Raw genomic sequence first — 18,718 nt, forward strand, 5'->3', positions numbered from 1 at the left:
ACTTGATGGCCGTGTGAAACGGAGTATTCATTTGAACGCTGAAAGAGGATGAGACTATTCATGTAAAATTGCGTTATTCTTTTTCTTTTCAATTAACAACCAAGCCCAAAAAAGGTTTTGCCCACGTCTTCGTGTAGACAAGAAAAAACGCAATCTATTTAGTCCTTTTCTTGTGTTTTTTTTTTTTTAAAGATATTTGTACGTATAGTGTATGTCTTGGTAATTCTTTATGTAGATATGTACGTATACAGTATATATACGCACATCAAGAGAAAAAAAGAAATGGCATATGCGCTTTGTTGGGGCCTTCAGTTGAGGCCACGTTCGATGCCCCCAAGATAGGAATCTAGCATAATTGATGGTATGCAAATGAGCGCCACATTTTCAGTCCTCTCCGTTCTAAAAGCGGTTTTAGAAACGTCAAATGTAGCAGCAGTTTATGTTCGTTTGTCATTGAATTTTTTTTTCTTTTTTGTTTTCCTTTCTCTATTCAATTCGTGTGTCAGCGTGTTTTCATTTTAATTGAATCAAAAAGCCACCAAAAAATTCCGTACCAAAAATCGAAAGTGTCTGGCATCGGTGGTCGTTGATTTGATGTGACGACGTGGAGATATTTCGATATGTCAACTCAACGTCCAAAATCTGAAATTCTTGACTTTCGACTTTGAAAATAGAATTGAAACCAAAACAAAAAAAAACGAGTTTAACGATAAAACGTCGATGCTAATTATCATACACAGACTGGCTTTTTAAACTAATGACGCCAAAGCGAGTCAACGACGCCTGTTCTCAAGACAATGCCATTTCGGAATATACATTGCCTTTTCCCGTTCTCTAATCCTGTTTTTCTCGCATAAATCATTTTAATTTTAAATATTACGCCATTCGTAGGGTTCAATCCGAACTCTACAAGTCTGGACCTGCTCACATCGTTAGAGAACGTCGACTGGGTAGCCCCAAATTCGTTTCGAATTGAAAATTCATTCTGCTCGGAATTGAATTAAAGTCTTTTCTTCAAAGATTCGATCGAACGTCTTCATCGTTTGCGTTCGGAATAATAAATCGAACAAATACGAAATGATAAACAAGAAGAATGTGAAGGAACTTTGCCTGGATTTTGTCTTTGGATGTCAGCGCGTTTTGAGCGATGCCCGGCGAGTTAGCGGAGTCGGCGTTCGTTACGGACGGATGTTGGCCGACTTCGCTCTTGCATCGTCTCAGCTCGAAATTGGTCTTGGCCGGTAGCGGACGCGGGTCTTCGAAACTGGCCCGTCTCACCCGACATTGTGGCAATGCGACGGATGTCTCAACTGGCGCTGGAATGCATGAAGTCACCAGACTGGGTCCGTCACTTTCGTGACAATTGTCGGGCTCTTGCCAAGTCAAACGGATGGCCCGGCCACCGACGGCCTTGCTTTGCACAGACGTCGACGTTAATTTGCAGCAGACATCGTTTTCTTCATCAATTTTCGCACCGTCCTTATTGGCCGCTTGGCTTTCTTCTTCAACGTCCTGCGTGACGCTCTTTGTATCAAAGAGGGGAGCGCCCATTCAAATTACAAATTAGCCGAGTGGTTCGACGCTTTCAAAAACTTATAGTTAATAGCCGTGTGTGTTATTATTATACAAGACCGCGGGACTTGAGAGAGGGAACCCTTTCTTTTTTCCCGGATGATGTCCTTATTTCATGTAACCACGTGAATGAATTGGTCTAAAAGGTAGAATTAAAAAAAAATAGGGCAACAAGGGAAAGATGACCTCTAATAAGATGGTACTTTTCTTTATTATCTTAAACCAGCCTAATTTTTCCTCAACTGGATTACTTTAAGCCGGTAGGCTAAATAACAGTTTAAAACGGGACTTTTTCATCCTTCCCTCATTCTCTCTTTTTTTTTTTTTTCTTATTTATTTTTAAACGATTACGTTTGGCTATCCTCTTTCTATTGGCTCTGTTTTTACTCGCACCTTTTCAAATGCATTGGTTATATAGCGCTAAACCTGTTGGTCAGGCACGGCACGGCTCGTGTTAGTCATCGCGATGCGCTAAAATTCTCTATTCTCCCGATATGTTGTTGTTTGTGGCTTACGATGGTGAAAAGAACAACATCAAGCAGGCGAAACAAAGGAAGCTCGTCATGCTGAGTAATGCCCTAGCATCTCGCCCATTACATCCTGCCTGCCAGTTTTCCTTTTATTTATTTATTTTTTTTTTTTTCACGAAACAAAAGCGAAACGCGGATGAGCTTTGCATGAACGGTTGGTGGCTGTTTCCAGGAGAACAACAACAAAAGCCACAGAAAACAAAAATAAATAAATACTATGCATACGAATAGAAAGGATCTTCAGTCAATTTCAACAAAGACCCCCCCTGAAAAGAGCAGAACCGCCCGTTTTCTCCCCGTTTGCTAACCTTCGTTGATGTTTTATAATACCCCGCCTAAAAGGAGTTTTTTTTTTTTTTTCTACAAACATTTTTTTGATCGTTAGATTCTGATCTTCTTTTTTTTTTTTTTTTCAGCTATTCACGCAAGACGAGATAAAACCACAGTTGCGAGGAGGAATAACTATAATCTACACGGATTCAAATTCGAATCGATGCGTTCCGTTCGCCCTGCAAGAAGATCAACATGAATAACCGGTGACATTTCTTATACGTTTTGCCGCGAAGCCATGCCGACACGAACGAAATGATTGGCATTTGAACGGCTTTCTTGGATCACGCAAAAAGTTGGCTCTACGTAGCTCTTACATCAGGTGAATTATTCAACAGGCTCCGTCTCCCAATCCCTCAGCCCACACACACAACTTCAAAAAAACAAACAAAACAAAGACGTATCGACAGCAAACATTGAAACGTGTCACACACACACACATGATGATATTGCGCGTTGAATAAAAATGGAATGCTCCCCTTTAAAAAAAAAAAAAAAATAAATAGAAGAATAAGAAAAAAAAAAAACGTACATGGCAGCGTAGGTCAGTCACCCCTGTTGTTGAATTAAAGCTGACAGGAGGTGCTGAGACGCCGCTGGTATGAGGTAACCAACCGAACAAGCCGCAAGTCGAAGACAAGAGCTGCGTGTTCTTCTTCTGGCCGGCCATTCACAGAGAATGTTGAATACGATAAAAAAAAATAAATCAATCAATCAATCTCACTGAGGATTAAAAATAGTAGAGTTCACTTGTTTGCGATTGGCTTTGAGCCGCTTCGATTGACGGTTTAGCGAGCCGTCAAACATGATTGTTATTCGCGCTGGAAATAATCGGTGGTGAACTCTGGACTGAATCAGGACAATGCGCTGATGCGACTGACATAGTCAGCGAATAATATCACAGAGGGGGGACACACACACACACAAAAATAAAAGAATCAGATCCGGCGGAAGAGACACACGTCTGCGGATGGCGGGAACGTTTGGAACTGCCCCGTCTACCAGAATTGAACGGTCTCCTTTTTAACTGCTCTCTCGAATTTAGTAGCTCGTATACACGAACTGATGGCAACGAAAAAAAACAAAAAAACAACTGACAACGGCCTCCATAAATTGATGGATGATTTTCATCAGATCATCGTCGGGACGTCTAATGCCAATCTAACGGAGGGCACAAAAGAGAGCAGCCAGTCCAGCTCGTTGCTCTACTTTTTTTTTCTTGCAGACACTGACTCTCTTTATATTCCCCTCGTTTTTCTCTCTCTCTCTCTCTCTTTCTTTCCCTTCTCGTGATTTTTTTTCTTCTTCGTTTTGTACTGCACTACTAGACGATGCTCCCGCCGACATGAAGAGTTTACATTACACAGCGAAACACCGACGAGCAATCGACGCTCGTGCCTCTTTGCACCGTTATCCTTTCTTATCTGTTATACTGATGATGATTATGATTGCCGCTACTTTGAGTTGCTACGAGGGCCGTGTTCTTTTCTCTTTTCACATGTCATGGAAGAAAATTGTAATGCCTGTCACGATCTTCTTGCTGTTACATATCACACATTTTCTTTTCTTTTTTTATTTGAAATTCTGTAATTTGTCGCTGCCGAATTTCGTTTTGTACAGCACCGACCAAAAGGGCACCACTTTGTTCTGTTTTTTTTTTCATTTAAAAAGAAAAACTGTAAAAGGTAACAGAGATAAAAGTCACGCATGTGAACAAAATGGCTCCAAAAAAATAAAATAGAACTGGAGCGGAACGTGATGCCTCACTTGGATCGTTCACTTTGTCGTTTTTAGCTATTCACGCTGATGTGTCAACACGCACCGGCCGTTCATTCGCCCTTTATTTATTTATTTTTTTTTTTTTTTTCAAAGCTATAACACACCAATCGGTATGTCGTCACGTTTTTTTACATTCGTCTCTTCAAATAGAGAATGAAACGATGCAATTCGGATGGACCTTCTCACAACGCCAGGGCACGTTTCTTTTAACGCGCTTCATCGCGAACTGGAAGTCGGCACTTGAACGTGAAACACAATCGAAAAATGAATCATGTACGGAAAGCTTGTACGATTTCGTTGCAAAATAAACAATGTTCGTTCGTGGAATGCTGAAAACAAAAACAATCGCCACACTTTTTTTGTCCGATGTTTGGAGTGTACGTGCAAGAGAAGCGGCCGCACCGCTGCACGGTTGATAGTCGACTGGTCGTGTCACCGTTACGTCCTTGTCTCTCACGCAAAACAAACTGAACGCAGGGAGAGAGAGAGAGAGAGAGAGAGAGTCAGCCTCATGTGTGTACAAGAAAGCGAGTAAGCAAAAGGGAGAAGTAAAAAAGAAAATAGAGAGAGAGTCAGAAGAGAGAAGGAGATGCTGTGCACGAGAGATCAACTGCCGCCTACTCGCGGAGTTAAAAAGAAACAGCGTCGCCATATAGCAAACGTCCTTCGTATCGAACTGCGTCTTTTGTTTTACGTTAGGACACGGCCAAGTTTTTCTTTTGCTTTTCGAACGTCAGCGGCTGTCTTGTTTCGTTGCGATCGTCTTTTTGCAACGTCTTACGAATTAGCTTTGTCATTTTCTGTCTTTGTTTTAGATGAAAACCAAGTGCGGCTATCGTTTAGCCTAGACTTTGTGGGATAGACTCTGTAGCAACGTAACGTATCGTCCCATTAGATGTCAACCCATTTATAATGAGACTGTTTGGATTCCCTTCGTTTCTGTTCTTTTTTTTTATTACAAAGGACAGCTGCATTGTTTCTCCATGTTTGTTAGTTATTTTTGAAAAAAATGTCATTTTTCTTGTTTGTTGTCATTGGCCGAGGCTCTCCCGCACTAAGGGGGGGGGGGGCGCCCATCGATTTTGAAGTACCGACGGGCAAACGGGTAAAAATGGGCCGTTGATGGCCTGGCCGAAGAAACATCAATCTGATCGTAAAACAAAGCTGAAGCCAAACCGTATAGTTACGCATGCCGACCAAACGATGGTGTATAAACCTTAAGCGAATAGCAAAAACTAAAGGGAAAAAAAAAGCCGATCGTCAACGCTCAACCGAAAAGCTCACGGGCCAATATCGAGCCGGAAATGCTTGGAATGAAAAAAAAAAAAGAATGTCACAAAAGTTAGCGAAAAGGATCATCCGGTATTGCTGATATGGTTATATGCATCACAGCTGGTTCTTCCTGTTCCAGTCGAAAATCGCTGACCCTTCCCTTTTTTTTTGTTTGCTAGTGAAAAATGAAAACGAAGAGCTAAGAAACGACAGAATGCAATGTCAATAACATTCTACGTTCAAAGCCCATTGGCAGTATAAATTATATGGAGGCTATGGCATTGGCATGGGGGACGTTACAATGTCTAACGATGATGCCAGTTGGAAGTCGTTGCCGATGAAGGACGACCGACTTCCAAGTCATCCCTGTCCAAGACATCATTTCGAAATGGGGAAAGAGAGAGAGATAGGCTTTTTTGTTTTGAAACACATGATGAACAGTATATGACCAGTCTGAATATACGATATTGCGTATAATGGTACATAGCTTAGTATCAAATTATTTTTTAACATTTTATTTTTTTTTTGTAAGTTATTTGATGGGTGTTAAGGCCAGGCAGCTTGCCCGGCCTAAGAGCCTTCAGGAGCTATAGATCGTCAATTAGGCCACGTGAAATCGTAATCGCTTGCCAATCGTTGAGGCGAAACGATGCCATCTTTCATCTGATTGGCATAGATAAACTGAAATTCTTGCAAGGAACTGGGCCGTCCGGCCGGCATCATCAATGGCCACCTAAGACATAGGCTGTGTTGAAGATTGACGCAAGTGTCTTAAATGAGGTCAAACTTAAAGAGATGATGCAATGGTCACGCAATGACCAAGTGGATGGCGGAGAGTCAACCATCCCAGACGTTCTCTGATGAAGAAATGAAAATACAGTCGGATTAAAGCCTAATCGTTTCAGACTATTGGTGACTTATTGCGTAACATTGCGTTTGCCAAAGAGTGATGATGTGATCGGCCTTGTCTGCAAGTATCACAAAAGACACTCTTGAGATTCGAACTCGAGCAACACACCGTTCATTAAGGATGTGAGTAACCGTTATGCTTCATTTAAAAATCCTTTTTTTCAAAAATAAGTTTTGAGTGTGGAGGACCAGTAGGAGCCATCGCCCGTGTCTATTGAAATGCACGAAGAGAAAGAAAAAAAAAGGGCAAATGAATAAATGGCTGTGCGTGATAACGGCCACCGCCGCCACGTGACGTCCTTCCATAACCATCTACGTCTTGCGGACTTCTTTGGCGAACACAAAAAGAGAAAAAAAAAGGAAATGTATGTGTTTATATATATAAAAGAAAAAAAGGGAATATGCAATTCTTCTCGCCTTTTACGGGCCTCTGTGTTCTTATTTATTTTTATGCGAATTGTTTTATTGTTTGCCGTTCTTTTTAATTCGCTTCTGCCAATGAACGACGTGTTGTGCCACACACAAGAACATTTTCGCGGCCCAATCAAGCGATGAAACAAATAAAAATGCACCCACCCGTAGAGAGAAAGAAATAACAAATGGAAATTTATGCACATCAACATCAGTTTCTAGAAGCCCTTTGTGCTTTTTGGAGTTTCAACCGATGCTGACTGAACGCATTTCAATCCCTATTTCAATGATTATATAGACTCGAAAATGTAAAAGGGCTTTTGGTCAAGAATGCCCATCTGCTTTGCGAATGATATTGGATATGTGGCGATGAATCGTAATGAAAGAAACGGCCAGGTCGTATGACCCATTTTCATTGTGTTTCAACCCCCCCCCCCTCTCTCTTTTTTTTTTTTTTTTTATTTGCCTTTCATGCGTGTGATTTGCTATCCCAAAATACTGCGTTCGACTTTAGAATATTTTGTGTATAGTTGCGCACATGAATAGATTGACACGAAGTGTGGGGCCACGTTGATATCCTTTCTTTTTATTGCCAAACGTCCGGCGTTTTATAGCGGCCCGGCCGAATTGGTGGGCGAAAGTATCCGCTGATCGCGACCCATTGCACTTAAAAAGCGCAAACGGACCTTAACGTTAAGAGTATATGGCTATTCGCGCACTCGTCAACGACATTGCTAATGAAATTGTATATATCCGTGTACAACTTATACGTACGCCCTCTTTTTGCACTTCATCTATTCGCTGCTGCTGCTACAAAAAAATACAATTGAAATGTTTTACCTCGTTCCGCGTACACCCCCAGTTTCCAATGGCGGTCGAAAACAAGCTTGCAACGAACGGATGCAACCGACAAGATAAACGAACGCGAAAATACTCTCAAAGTTCGTAAGAAAAGGAAATATATATATCGATCGATATTTACGAAACGCTGGCTTGGCTATTTTTCAACAGAAAACATATCGCATTGTAGGGTTAGCCGGAGCAGCGTATATTCGATAGAGCCGCATGAGCCCATTTAATGTCAACATAACATTCACGGCCAGCGAAAGAACTGCGCAGTCTGTCACCCCGGAGAGAACCGAAAGTCCCTCGAAATGGTTTTGGGCAGTTAAACCCAAGCTGGACGAAAATTGCTGTGGGTAAAAAAAAATAAAATTGAAAAATAAAAAAAAAAAAAATTTGTTTGAAAAGAGAGGGGCAAAAGGAAAAAAAAAGTAGAAGGTGGCAGAATGAGGTTAAGCAACAGCCGAAGAGAAAGTAGCATAAATAAAAGGAGATAAACAGGGGATGAAAGACAAAAAAAAACGAAAATGGTCTTTCTTTTTCGACTTCTTTGTTGGCAGTTTTTCATCATTTTGTTGTACTGTATTCTTTGCATTTTTATTGATGTAATGCTATGTCGAGCTATACATTCGCCTTCTTGTATAACCGTGTGACCCTGTGACAGTCCGGTCTTGTTCAGCTCTCAATCACTTAGACGTGTGGGTGTTTTTTTTTTTTTTTTTTAGCCAATCTTAATAGTAAAATGTCGTACGTGTTCAAAGTTGTTTGTCTTCATATTCTATCGAGTTTTTAGCACGGCCGATTGCCATAAACAATTTTTTGGTTGGACCACCGAAACTGGACCAACCGGTCTGCCATTTAAACTATACACGTACCGTAAAACAATAAACGAAAAACGGCGAGAACAAAATTAAAGTTATGGATTTAGAAAAACAAAAACAAAACAGGAACAGCTTTTCATTGCAGCCAGCAGGCCACACAAGAATGACGAAGGCCTTCGTTCATGATCCAGTTATTTATTTATGTTTTTTGGTATACTAAATTTACTTGATTTATTTTAGCTATTTTTTATTCTTTTCTTTTTTTTTTTTTGGCTTTGGATCTTCTCCTTTAGGAACTAGCTTCAACATTTTTGCCTTTTCCTTTTTTTTTTTTCAATGTTGGGTTGCGCTGCTGTTCATCTTCTTCTTCTGGTTAGGTCAGGTCGTCGGCCCAGGAATCTGTTAGCGCTTGGCGGTGTATATGCCAGTCGTGTGTTGCATGCCTTTCGCTATATTTGTGTGGCGTGTGTGTATTTGATGTTTATTTTTGGGTCTGTTCCCAAGCACTTTGCTATACATCCTCACCGCTTTTGCTGCCACTGAGGCTCTCCCTTTTTTTTTTTTTTTTTTTTTTTTTTTGGTTTGTTTCAAACTCATTTATAATATAGATTATCTACCCTTTTTTCCAGGACCCGTCTAGAAACACAGGGCCGTTTTCGCTTGACGGAGGATCGACGGCCCGTTTCAAAATCACAACTGTGGGGAATCGAGGAATGCGCATTTTTTTATTTTTCCTTTCAAGTTGTTGTCGAGAGGAGACATCAGACTGTCAGCACCAACACAGAAGGCATCGCTTACTGGATGAAGTAGACCGACAGTTGTAAATCAAACGCTCTGCGAAAGAGAGAAAAAAAATATGAAGGAAATGGAATGCGACTGCAAATGTAGTCTGCCCACTTTAGGGACAACGATAGCAGATTTTTCTATTATCTCGAGAGAACTTAATCTTTCGTATACGTGACGCTGCTGGCGCACACACTTTATCCCGTACCATCACCCCCTGAATGGAATTATATAAGCGAAGCGCGCGTCCTTAAGTTCTGAAGAGTGCTTTATGACATAAATCATCAAGAAAGCTCAAAAAACCCTTCCATTTTTTTTTTTTTTCAAAGAATTTTATCAAAACTTCGTGTGAGAGTGTTGAGCAATGAATTAAGAATTCCGGGCAGAATTGTTCCATCAGCAAAAAAAGAGCTGGTGTGTGTACGTATATATAGAGGGAATGTTATCGATTACGTGTGGAGTCAAGTTGACTTCACATTTTTTTTTTTTGTGTCCCTCCCGCTGGTAATAGCTTCTAATCATTTTAATCAATAGTTTAGAAAGCGAATGGACATGACGTGCCAACGATCTGTCCGCCCAATAGCCGTACCCCAAAGGGTGTGGTCACCATCAATAGCTCTAAATTGGTGTAATACGCTATCGCTGCATTTATACGGTGTATACGCATATACATCTAGAAGGTGACGTGCGTTCTTTTATCCTTTTCTATTTCAATTGAAAGAAATATGGAAATTGCCCTTAATCGGCGTTGCTTGAGACCTTTTGTCGGCGGTACTTTAAAACGAACGATTTCAACGGAAAAAAAAAACAAAACAAACGCGGCTCAAAAATGCTAAATGACAACAATTATCGTGACGTCAGATTGCATTTGTGATTTGGCCATTAGCGCAGAAAAAGAGAAAGGGTAGCATGTCAAATCACGTTGAAAACAGGAATTTCGGTTATAATCATATACCTGTTGATTTTGCGAAGATATCGCTGCGATAAAAAAAGCCACTCGAACTAAGAATGTCAAACGTCAATGTTGTGATCTGTTTGGCTATTCTTTCGCATCGAAAAAGACAAAAAAAAAATCGGGTTTTTACACGGTCAGCGGGGTATAACGTGCTGCCAATTGAAATTGAGACGCAAGAACGGGACCATTTTTCAAAGCCAAAAATATAGCCAACACGTTTCGGACGCAATCCCTCCTCTCCGCTATCGCTTTATGAATGACTCACCGTTAGAGAGGACATGACAGCTGGTCAAGTGGAAATGTCATTTGAAGCGATGCACCTTCCAGATGCGACGAATTTCGATTGGTTTTACAGATACTACGGTATATAGTCATTGACGATGTTTGCGATAGATGTCTGGTTTTCGTTAGTCATGCAAAACATCTAATGAAATTTGCCGTCAATGTTAATCTGCATTTATTTTGATGGTTCAAACTGAAAGAAAAATGGAAGCTCTTGGAATGCGTGTGGTAATTCATTAACGCACGCGTCGTAACGTGAAATTACACTTGAAGGAAAAGGACGAATGCGAACGTGCATATAGGCGGGGATCTTTTTTAATGCCAACGATTTTATTGAGCAATAAAAAATCGACTTTCGCTCCTTTTCATCATTTGGTTCCATCTTGTCTATGGGCGCACTGATCTCCCGTCCCATTCTCAGATGAAATATATAAGAAAACCGTGTAACGAGTTGAATAAAATAAATTTAAAAAAAAAGAGAAAATGTGCCGGAGCAAAAGTCAGAATTCTAAAAAAGGAAATGCGGATGACCGAACCAAAAAAGAAAAAAAAAAAGGACGAATTGGCAAGAAAGAAAAAAAAAATTGAATCGACAGATGAATAGTAGACACTGTAGTAATGGTTTGCAAAAGAAGAGAACAGTATATAGGAAATAGCCCCCCCCCCCTCCAAAAAAATTGTCACGCAACCAATGACAAGCAACCAATCTGGAGTGATCATAAAAATCGACGAACGGCCAACGGTTTTCGAACTGTCATAAAAGAAAAAAAAATACATTTAGTATATCCTTGTTCGACCTTTTTTTTTATGTTGTTCGTAAAAACACACCGGGATAAAAAGGAAAAAGAAAAAAACAATTCGAGAATGGAGTTAAATGTTATAACGTCTTCTGCAGTTATTCCCGAAATGTTCGGTTACGGCCAAAACGGCATATCTCCATTTTTCTTTTTGCTTCGTTTCCAAATTGAATTCAAAGTTCCCTCAATTTTTTTTTTTTTTTCGCCTCTAAACAAAAAACAGACACCCGAAAGTTTGTACGTCCGTTGCACTCGACCAATATATCATGAGATATTGTCAGTTGCTGGCCCGTTTCACTTTGTGTTTGTGAAAGCTTTAACGGTTGAAATATACGCGGCAGCTAGAGAGACACTATAGATGGTGATACTTAAGCTTTTATGTGTTTGGTTTCTACATTACGCTCCGCCCAACTCGTAGCTGGAAAATTTCGAACCATAACGCATAAAGAAAGGTGGTGGGGAATGAACACGAAGTGACAAACGCTTTGATTAAATATTGCAGTGAATTGCAATCTGAGAAAGAGAGAAGCGAAATTGAAACAAGGTGTACAAACGTCAGCAATTATTCACGGACGCCAACGTGAGCTGTTGAAAGTTGAAATTCTTACTTGTATACGTGTGTGTGTGTGTGTGATTGACCAGCATGACTGTCAAATACCTGAAACTCAAAGAAAAGAAGAAAAATGCAAAACATTTTTGCCTTTTCATATGTGAAACTATTTAACACGGGATAGTTTCAGTTAGCCTCTCTGCCCGCAACTGGCCAACAAAAGGCAAAAACTCTTTTGTATCAAATCGAATGACAGACAACAGACCGTTTGAAACCGGACCACCAAAATGCGAGGGCAACTTCGTTTTATGTTTTTTTTTCTTCTCCTTTTTACGACTTTGATTGATAATGAGTGCATTGATTTTTTCTTGTTTTTTTTATTCTTTTTCAGAATATAGCTTTCCAAGTATTTGATTATTATTCAAAGAACGTCCTTGTTGTCTAGGCTCTCCGACTATGATATAGTGAAGACGGCCACCCAGTTTGTCGTCCTGTCAATATTTTTTCTTCAACCCAAAAGAAAAATAAATTGATGTATTTTTCTTTTTTTTTTTTCCTTTCCCTTTCTTTTCCTTACTCGTCCCGTTCCCGAATGCACGAACGTTATAGGGAAATGGTGGCCGCAACTGTCTATAGACACAAAGAAGAAGAACGATGGTGCCTAACCGTGTTCGGTGGCGGTATGAAACGTGGGGTATTGACCTTTATTCTTTTTTATTTCTATTTAAACGTTCCACCACCCAACTGGGCATGGATAAAGCTATTTGCCAATTTAACGAGCAAGCTTCCGGGACGCATCTATCAAGATCGGTGACACGGCCCAAGGTGGCCGCGTTCATCCATCATTTTTTTTTTTTGTCTTCCGCTGTTGTTCCACATAACAACCAGCCGTCGTCCTCAGCGATTCATCCGTTTGAAAATCAACGTATTTTTGGGCCCAAACGGCTCTGAACTTACTTCATTGTCAACAATGACGAATGGTAAAAAATCAGTGGCAGTGAATTGCGATCCCCCCTTCACCAAACATGATTGCAATCCGTCAACTGAGGGAATAGACCCATCCCAATCTGCCATTTTCTATCCCAACTTGTTATTCGTTGGCTTGCAAGTTACGTAGCCTAGTTCCACTGTCTCTCATCTATCAGCCTGCGAGGCTGCAACGAGCCAATCGGTCCCGAAAAGAAGATGACGTCAACACCCCTCCGCCAGGCCCAGCGGGGTGTCTATGACAACATTGTGCGGTTTCACAACCATCACCGAGAAATAACAGCCAACGCTTCACGAAAATAGGACGGACACAGAGAAAGTTAGTAGAAATCTTCTTCTAAACGCTGCTTTGTTTTTTTTAGTTTATTTTCGTTGTCCGTGACTGCGTTCATTAACAGCACGCATTTTAGCGTTAACTGTTTGAATGCATCTCAAACAAAAAAGGGAGTGATGCAAACTTCAATGGGGGCTCGATCATTCTTAAAAGAAAAGAAAAAGCCGAATGACGAAAGGACAGATTCTTACGTGTTTGAATGCACGTCGTTTCTTATTATATTTGACTTTTCGATTTGTTCTAGATGGCATACAAGGTTAGACAGCCAAAGAAAGTCCCCTGGCGGTGATTCGAATGGGGCGCGGTCCCAACGTAACGTAAGGATGAAATTCAACTCTACCCTGAAAAGGTTAGACAAGGTAAACAGGATTTGCGTCTCGCATATTTAAGGCGATGACCCTATTGTTATAAAACCGCAACACGAGATTCGAAGTCTAACGTCTGCGGGGCTTTGGGGACTCCCGGGCTTAAGATGACAGGTGGATCCAGGTGGACGACGGGCAGCTGGCTTTCGCATTACGCAACAATGAAGACGTCATCCATTTGTATTAAATAACACAGGTTTTTATTTTATCTATCGTTTTGAATTCTCTCCGCCCTTTATCTGCGCAAATGGTTAGTGCAATTTCGGCAACTACCATCTGTCGCATGAATGCCTCAAGACATCACCTTTTCTTAAAGGGGTTTTCCTCCCTGACATAAGGACGTACAGCAAAAAAAAGGAGAAAAAAAAAGCTATATGCTAATAACGGAGTAATCTCATTTGAATGTTTTAGTATTCATATCGGCACGTACGGGTTAATGAATAATTGAATATCTATACAAATCCAAATTGGAGATGCAAACGGCATCAGGTTTCTATAAGCTCATGTAGGGAAACTACGCTCTATTTATTATTCAACTCGTTTATTTCTTTCCCCCTTCTCTTGACGAGAGTGTTGAGATCGTTAGTCTTCGGCCGGTTTGAACGATTTTGCGCAGCCGTTGTGCTCATGTGCACATACCAAAAATGACACACAAAAAGCAGGACCAAGCCTTTTGGCCTTGGCAATCTATACACAAACAGGATATAGATTATATAAATACACCATGCATATGTAAAAATGTATAAATATATGCAAAACAACAGCGAAGAAGAAAAAAAACAAAAAAAAAACAATGATTTAAAGAGAAGACCGGGGCGGAGAGGGATCGATAAAAATACTGGCCCCGTCGAAAAGACAAAGCCTTTGCCAAAGAAGAGGAATTACATCATCATCGTAAAGAAGTCTGAACATTTTTTTTTCTTTTGTGAGATGGCGTTTTCATTTCTTTTTTTTTTTTCAAATGTAAGAGCTCAGGAATGCTGAGGTTGTTATTGCAATTGTTGACTGGAGGCTTACACATTCCCAGGCGCAGCGCTAACAAGCATGATGTATTATCATCAGTCAGGGCGTCCACGATGATTGCTCTTTACGATCCACCCCCCTGTCTGTCTCTCAATATACTTTCATTCTCTCTCTCTCGCAATCTGTAAATTATCTAGTTCGAATCGTGTGACACCTTCCCAAACGTCTTCTTCTTGTGATGGGCGGCGCTGGTGCCCGACGGAGAAGCAAGTGCGGATGTTTCCAGCAGTTGCACAGCATCAAATCGCACACACGCAGGATGCCGTAGCGCAAGAATGTTACATGCATCGCATATACTTCTTAAAGTGGGCCATCTTTAACATCAAGTCACGTGCTCGTTCGGCGGTGTACTGGGTAACATCACGGCGGCCGTGATTCTCCTGTCCGCATACTCAATGAGGCAAGAGACACATTTATTTTCAGAACGCGGAACTCCATCAAGTTGGGACGAAGAAAAAAGACTCAGGATATTTTATTTTATTTTATTTTTCTTTTCTTTTCTTTTCCGAACGATCGGTTTATATGCACGACTTATTTCGGCGCCATATCCCTCCTCAAGCTCCTGACAGACGCCCGCTATTCAAGTCGCCCAGGCGACGTGCTCGAGTTAACCAATTTTTGCTTTTTGATTTTTCGCTAAGCAAAAAAAAAAAAAGAGGGAGGTTTTACTTACGTGCCGTGTTATTTATTCTAGCAATCCATCATAATGATTTCGACGCCAATCGTACGCATCGATCAAATCTTTTCGTTCTCACGCCAATAACGGCCATTTCATATTCATGGCATTGGCATTGCCGCAGGTATTTTTTCTCTGTTTTATGCAAATGAGTTTAGGGAAAACGAGCGAAGTGATCGAATCAATAGTGACACTTTGTGAGAAACGGAGTAATCGACTGTGTTGCAATCAGCTCGTTTGATTCAACATTTATAGGCAAAATTAAGTTAACGGTATACATAAGCAAAGAAAATGGCAGCGCAGTTGTTTTGCCACGGCGCTTCCTATCACCAACCGATAGAATAACAAACAGATGACCGGGTAAAAAAGAAAAAGAATACGATTGCCAATGCTTTTGTTTTTACACTCGGCTGTCTCACGGTTTTACGTTGATAAGGCACGAAAAAACACAAGACACCAGGGGACCGAGTAGTAGTGATAAAGAAACTAAAGACAAAACTTGGCATTAGCAATTCTAATGAGTGACGAAGTATTTTCGTTGCGCTTCACTTAACAGAAGACGTGTTGTTGATTTCAATCCGCTATACGGAAAAAACACGGCGCAAAAACGCGCTGACCGATCATGCAAAATATGCTGTTCGGTTATAGTGTGCTCTATACGAATGATCGAATTCCAACCGGGGACTAACCGATTTTGTTTTGTTTTTTTGCAATAGCCTTTCACGCTTTACCATTTGGGGTTGTGTCCGTCTGCCAAAATTCGTTGATTTTGGAGGCACACAGACGATGTTTGTTTTGCATATGCCCAACTGTTGATGCACGACGCGGACAAGGTTTCCTTTTTTTCCACGATTGATTGGGATTGCCTATATTGAATAGTCAAAGTTCCAACCGCGTCCATTCGTGTAGGCCATTTGACTCCACGGCGGGGAATGGAAAAATGTCTGCAAACCAGCAGATGGAAAGCGTGCAAGGAGAAGCCTACCTACCTTTCAGATGGAGAGAAGATTTCCAAGCGACGATAGGAGAAGATTCGTTGGACGAAGCCGAGCGAGACAAGTAATCAACGATGGTCCACTGGCAGCCGTGTGTTATCAGCGTTGAAACAACGCTGGCGCTCAATACCGCCCATCCCCAACCGCCTTCCAAGTAATAATGACACCTAAACCGGTAAGACGTGTCACTTTTGAAAAGAAAAACACTTTACGTGTTCGATGATAAGAAGGGTTTAAAAAAAATACATACCAGAGAGTCAAAGCAGCTCGCGTGACCATGGCCGATGCATTTCGATTTGCGATGGAAGCAATTAGCGGCAACAGTTTATCATCCGTATTACCTACATTAAGTGCCAAACAAAACAAAAAAAGGACAGTCATAACTTTTCCCTGGAGCCGAATGTTCGTGATAAAATGTCGCAACTCTGTAATCTTTCAAACGCGTCAACCATATAAAGTTGAGCTCTCGCCCGCGCTTTATTGGTATATATGACAAAAACTCCTTTGAAAAATTCACGTAAACGTTTGCGCATTTCTTTCTGCACTTTAAAAACACGTAATGCGGTATGAGGGTCTTTCTCGTGTCACAATTAATGCCTCGTTAATTATCTGGGTATTTTCTATTGTCGAATAGCTATATGTGGGTTATTTTTTTTATTTTGGTGTTGTATTGATCCATGACAGACATTCGAATAAATTGTTATTTAAATTTTTTTTTTTTTTTTTTTTTGCTGTCGAGCAAAAACACATTCAGCAAACGTGTGCCCTGCTGCCACGTGTATGTTTTTGAATAGCAATTTATTTCTTTTCCCACGAAGTGATCTCGGTTTCATAATGTATTCAACGGCTCTTGCCAGTGTATGTACATGCCAAATCCGAGGATTCCAGCTGGCGACGCCGAAAAAGAAGAAAGTTGACATACGACAACGGAAGAATATAAGAAAATGCTCACTCGTGTGATGTATACTGCACGTCATAATGCTCTTCAAAAATAATATTAGTGAGAAGAAGTGGCGTTGGGGCAGAAGTACGATGTGACCTTTATCGCAGAAAAAGTAGTAGCTTATTACTAACTTGGTAAATTAATAATTAAACAACCACAGAATCGAAATCAGCGTTAAATTTTGAATACAGAGTGTGATTTTCATCGAATTCGGAGAGATGTCGTTTTTTGCCGATTTTGACAAAAGTGGGAAAGCTTTCCACTTTTTCATTTTTGGCTAAATTTTAAATTTCGCTTAAATTATATGATTTTGATTCAGAATTGAATGCTTATCATGGAAAGAAGATTTTTTTTTTCAATTGGCCTTATGGTTTTTTAATTAAACGTAAAAAATGACAAAATAAGAAAAGTCGGGCTTATTTAGTCGGGCTTAAAAATTTGCTCTGCAAAAACCGGCACTCATCGGAATTGGTTGAATATCACACAGTATACTCAAAATTGAATGCTGATTCCGATAAAATTGTTATTTTTTTCATTAAGTCAATCATTTTGGAAATCCACTGAAATATTTCTACAGCATACTAGCGCTGTAGCATACTGGCGCGCTAGCATTGTGTCAAATATTCGGCGTATTTAAAAAAAATTTACTTAATAAAAAGTTTCGGTTTTTGCAGAAAATTCATTTTCCTTGGTTATTTTTTAATCAGAATCAGATATACTTATCTAGATTTAATGATATTATTTTTTAATAGGAAAGATTTTTAAGCCCGAAAGATAAAGTCGGGCTTATTTTTTAAACAAAACGTCACCGCTTTTTATGTTTTATTCAAAAACTATGAGTTCCACGAGAAAACAACCCTCATATTCGTGATGCCCGTTCATTTCTTTGTCGAAAACCTTTATTTAAAGCGAAGTCTAAAATTTTCTCAAATTTGAAAAAGTGAGAAGGCTATAGCCTTCCCATTTTTGTCAAAATCTCAAAAAATCTAAATCTCTTGGAATGCAATGAAAATCACACAGTATAACCCAGTTTTAACGCTGATTCAGGAAAAGCCACTCGTGTTCTTGTCAAGTTAGCCGTTTTCGAATTACACCGAATATTCGTGCAAAAAATAAGAAAAGTCGGGCTTATTAGTCGGGCTTAAATTTTTTTATGCAAAAACCGGCACTCATCGGAATCGGATGAATATCACAGGATATATTCCAAATTGAATACTGATTCCGCGAACATTGGTATTTTTTTCATTAAGTTAATCGTTTTTAAAAACACCGAATATTTGACACAATGCTAGCGCGCCAGTACTCTACAGCGCTAGTGTGACACATCAAACATCTTCGAACTATACATGACTTATATTAAAAATTTAACGAGAATCCCGAAAATCGACTTTGTTTTGGCTTGGAATTTTTGGATTTCGAGTAATCTAAAATATAAAAGTAGTTGCGGTAGAAATTTTAAGCCCGTCAAAATAAGCCCGACAAAATAAGCCCGACTTGTGCTAATTATGATGATGATTGTTATGATTGCCGTGTACAACGTGTTATTTATATTAAATTCCAA

General features: G+C 40.1%; 1 protein-coding gene across 1 annotated transcript in view; it reads right to left on the reverse strand.

The window, feature by feature from the left end:
* LOC130694805 (monocarboxylate transporter 2-like) overlaps nucleotides 1-4,419 on the reverse strand; it is a 34,654-nt gene extending 30,235 nt beyond the window's left edge. The window contains exons 1-2 of the mRNA XM_057517914.2: nucleotides 2,965-4,419; nucleotides 1,111-1,524 (exon numbers count right to left, since the gene is read on the reverse strand). Coding sequence (XP_057373897.1) covers nucleotides 1,111-1,524; nucleotides 2,965-3,102 — 552 coding nt within the window. The 5' untranslated portion in view covers nucleotides 3,103-4,419. The remainder of the gene's footprint in view (nucleotides 1-1,110; nucleotides 1,525-2,964) is intronic.
* Nucleotides 4,420-18,718: the final 14,299 nt, after the last annotated feature.

This window comes from Daphnia carinata, chromosome 4 (genome assembly GCF_022539665.2).
Source record: "Daphnia carinata strain CSIRO-1 chromosome 4, CSIRO_AGI_Dcar_HiC_V3, whole genome shotgun sequence".
Taxonomy (NCBI): Eukaryota; Metazoa; Arthropoda; class Branchiopoda; order Diplostraca; family Daphniidae; genus Daphnia; species Daphnia carinata.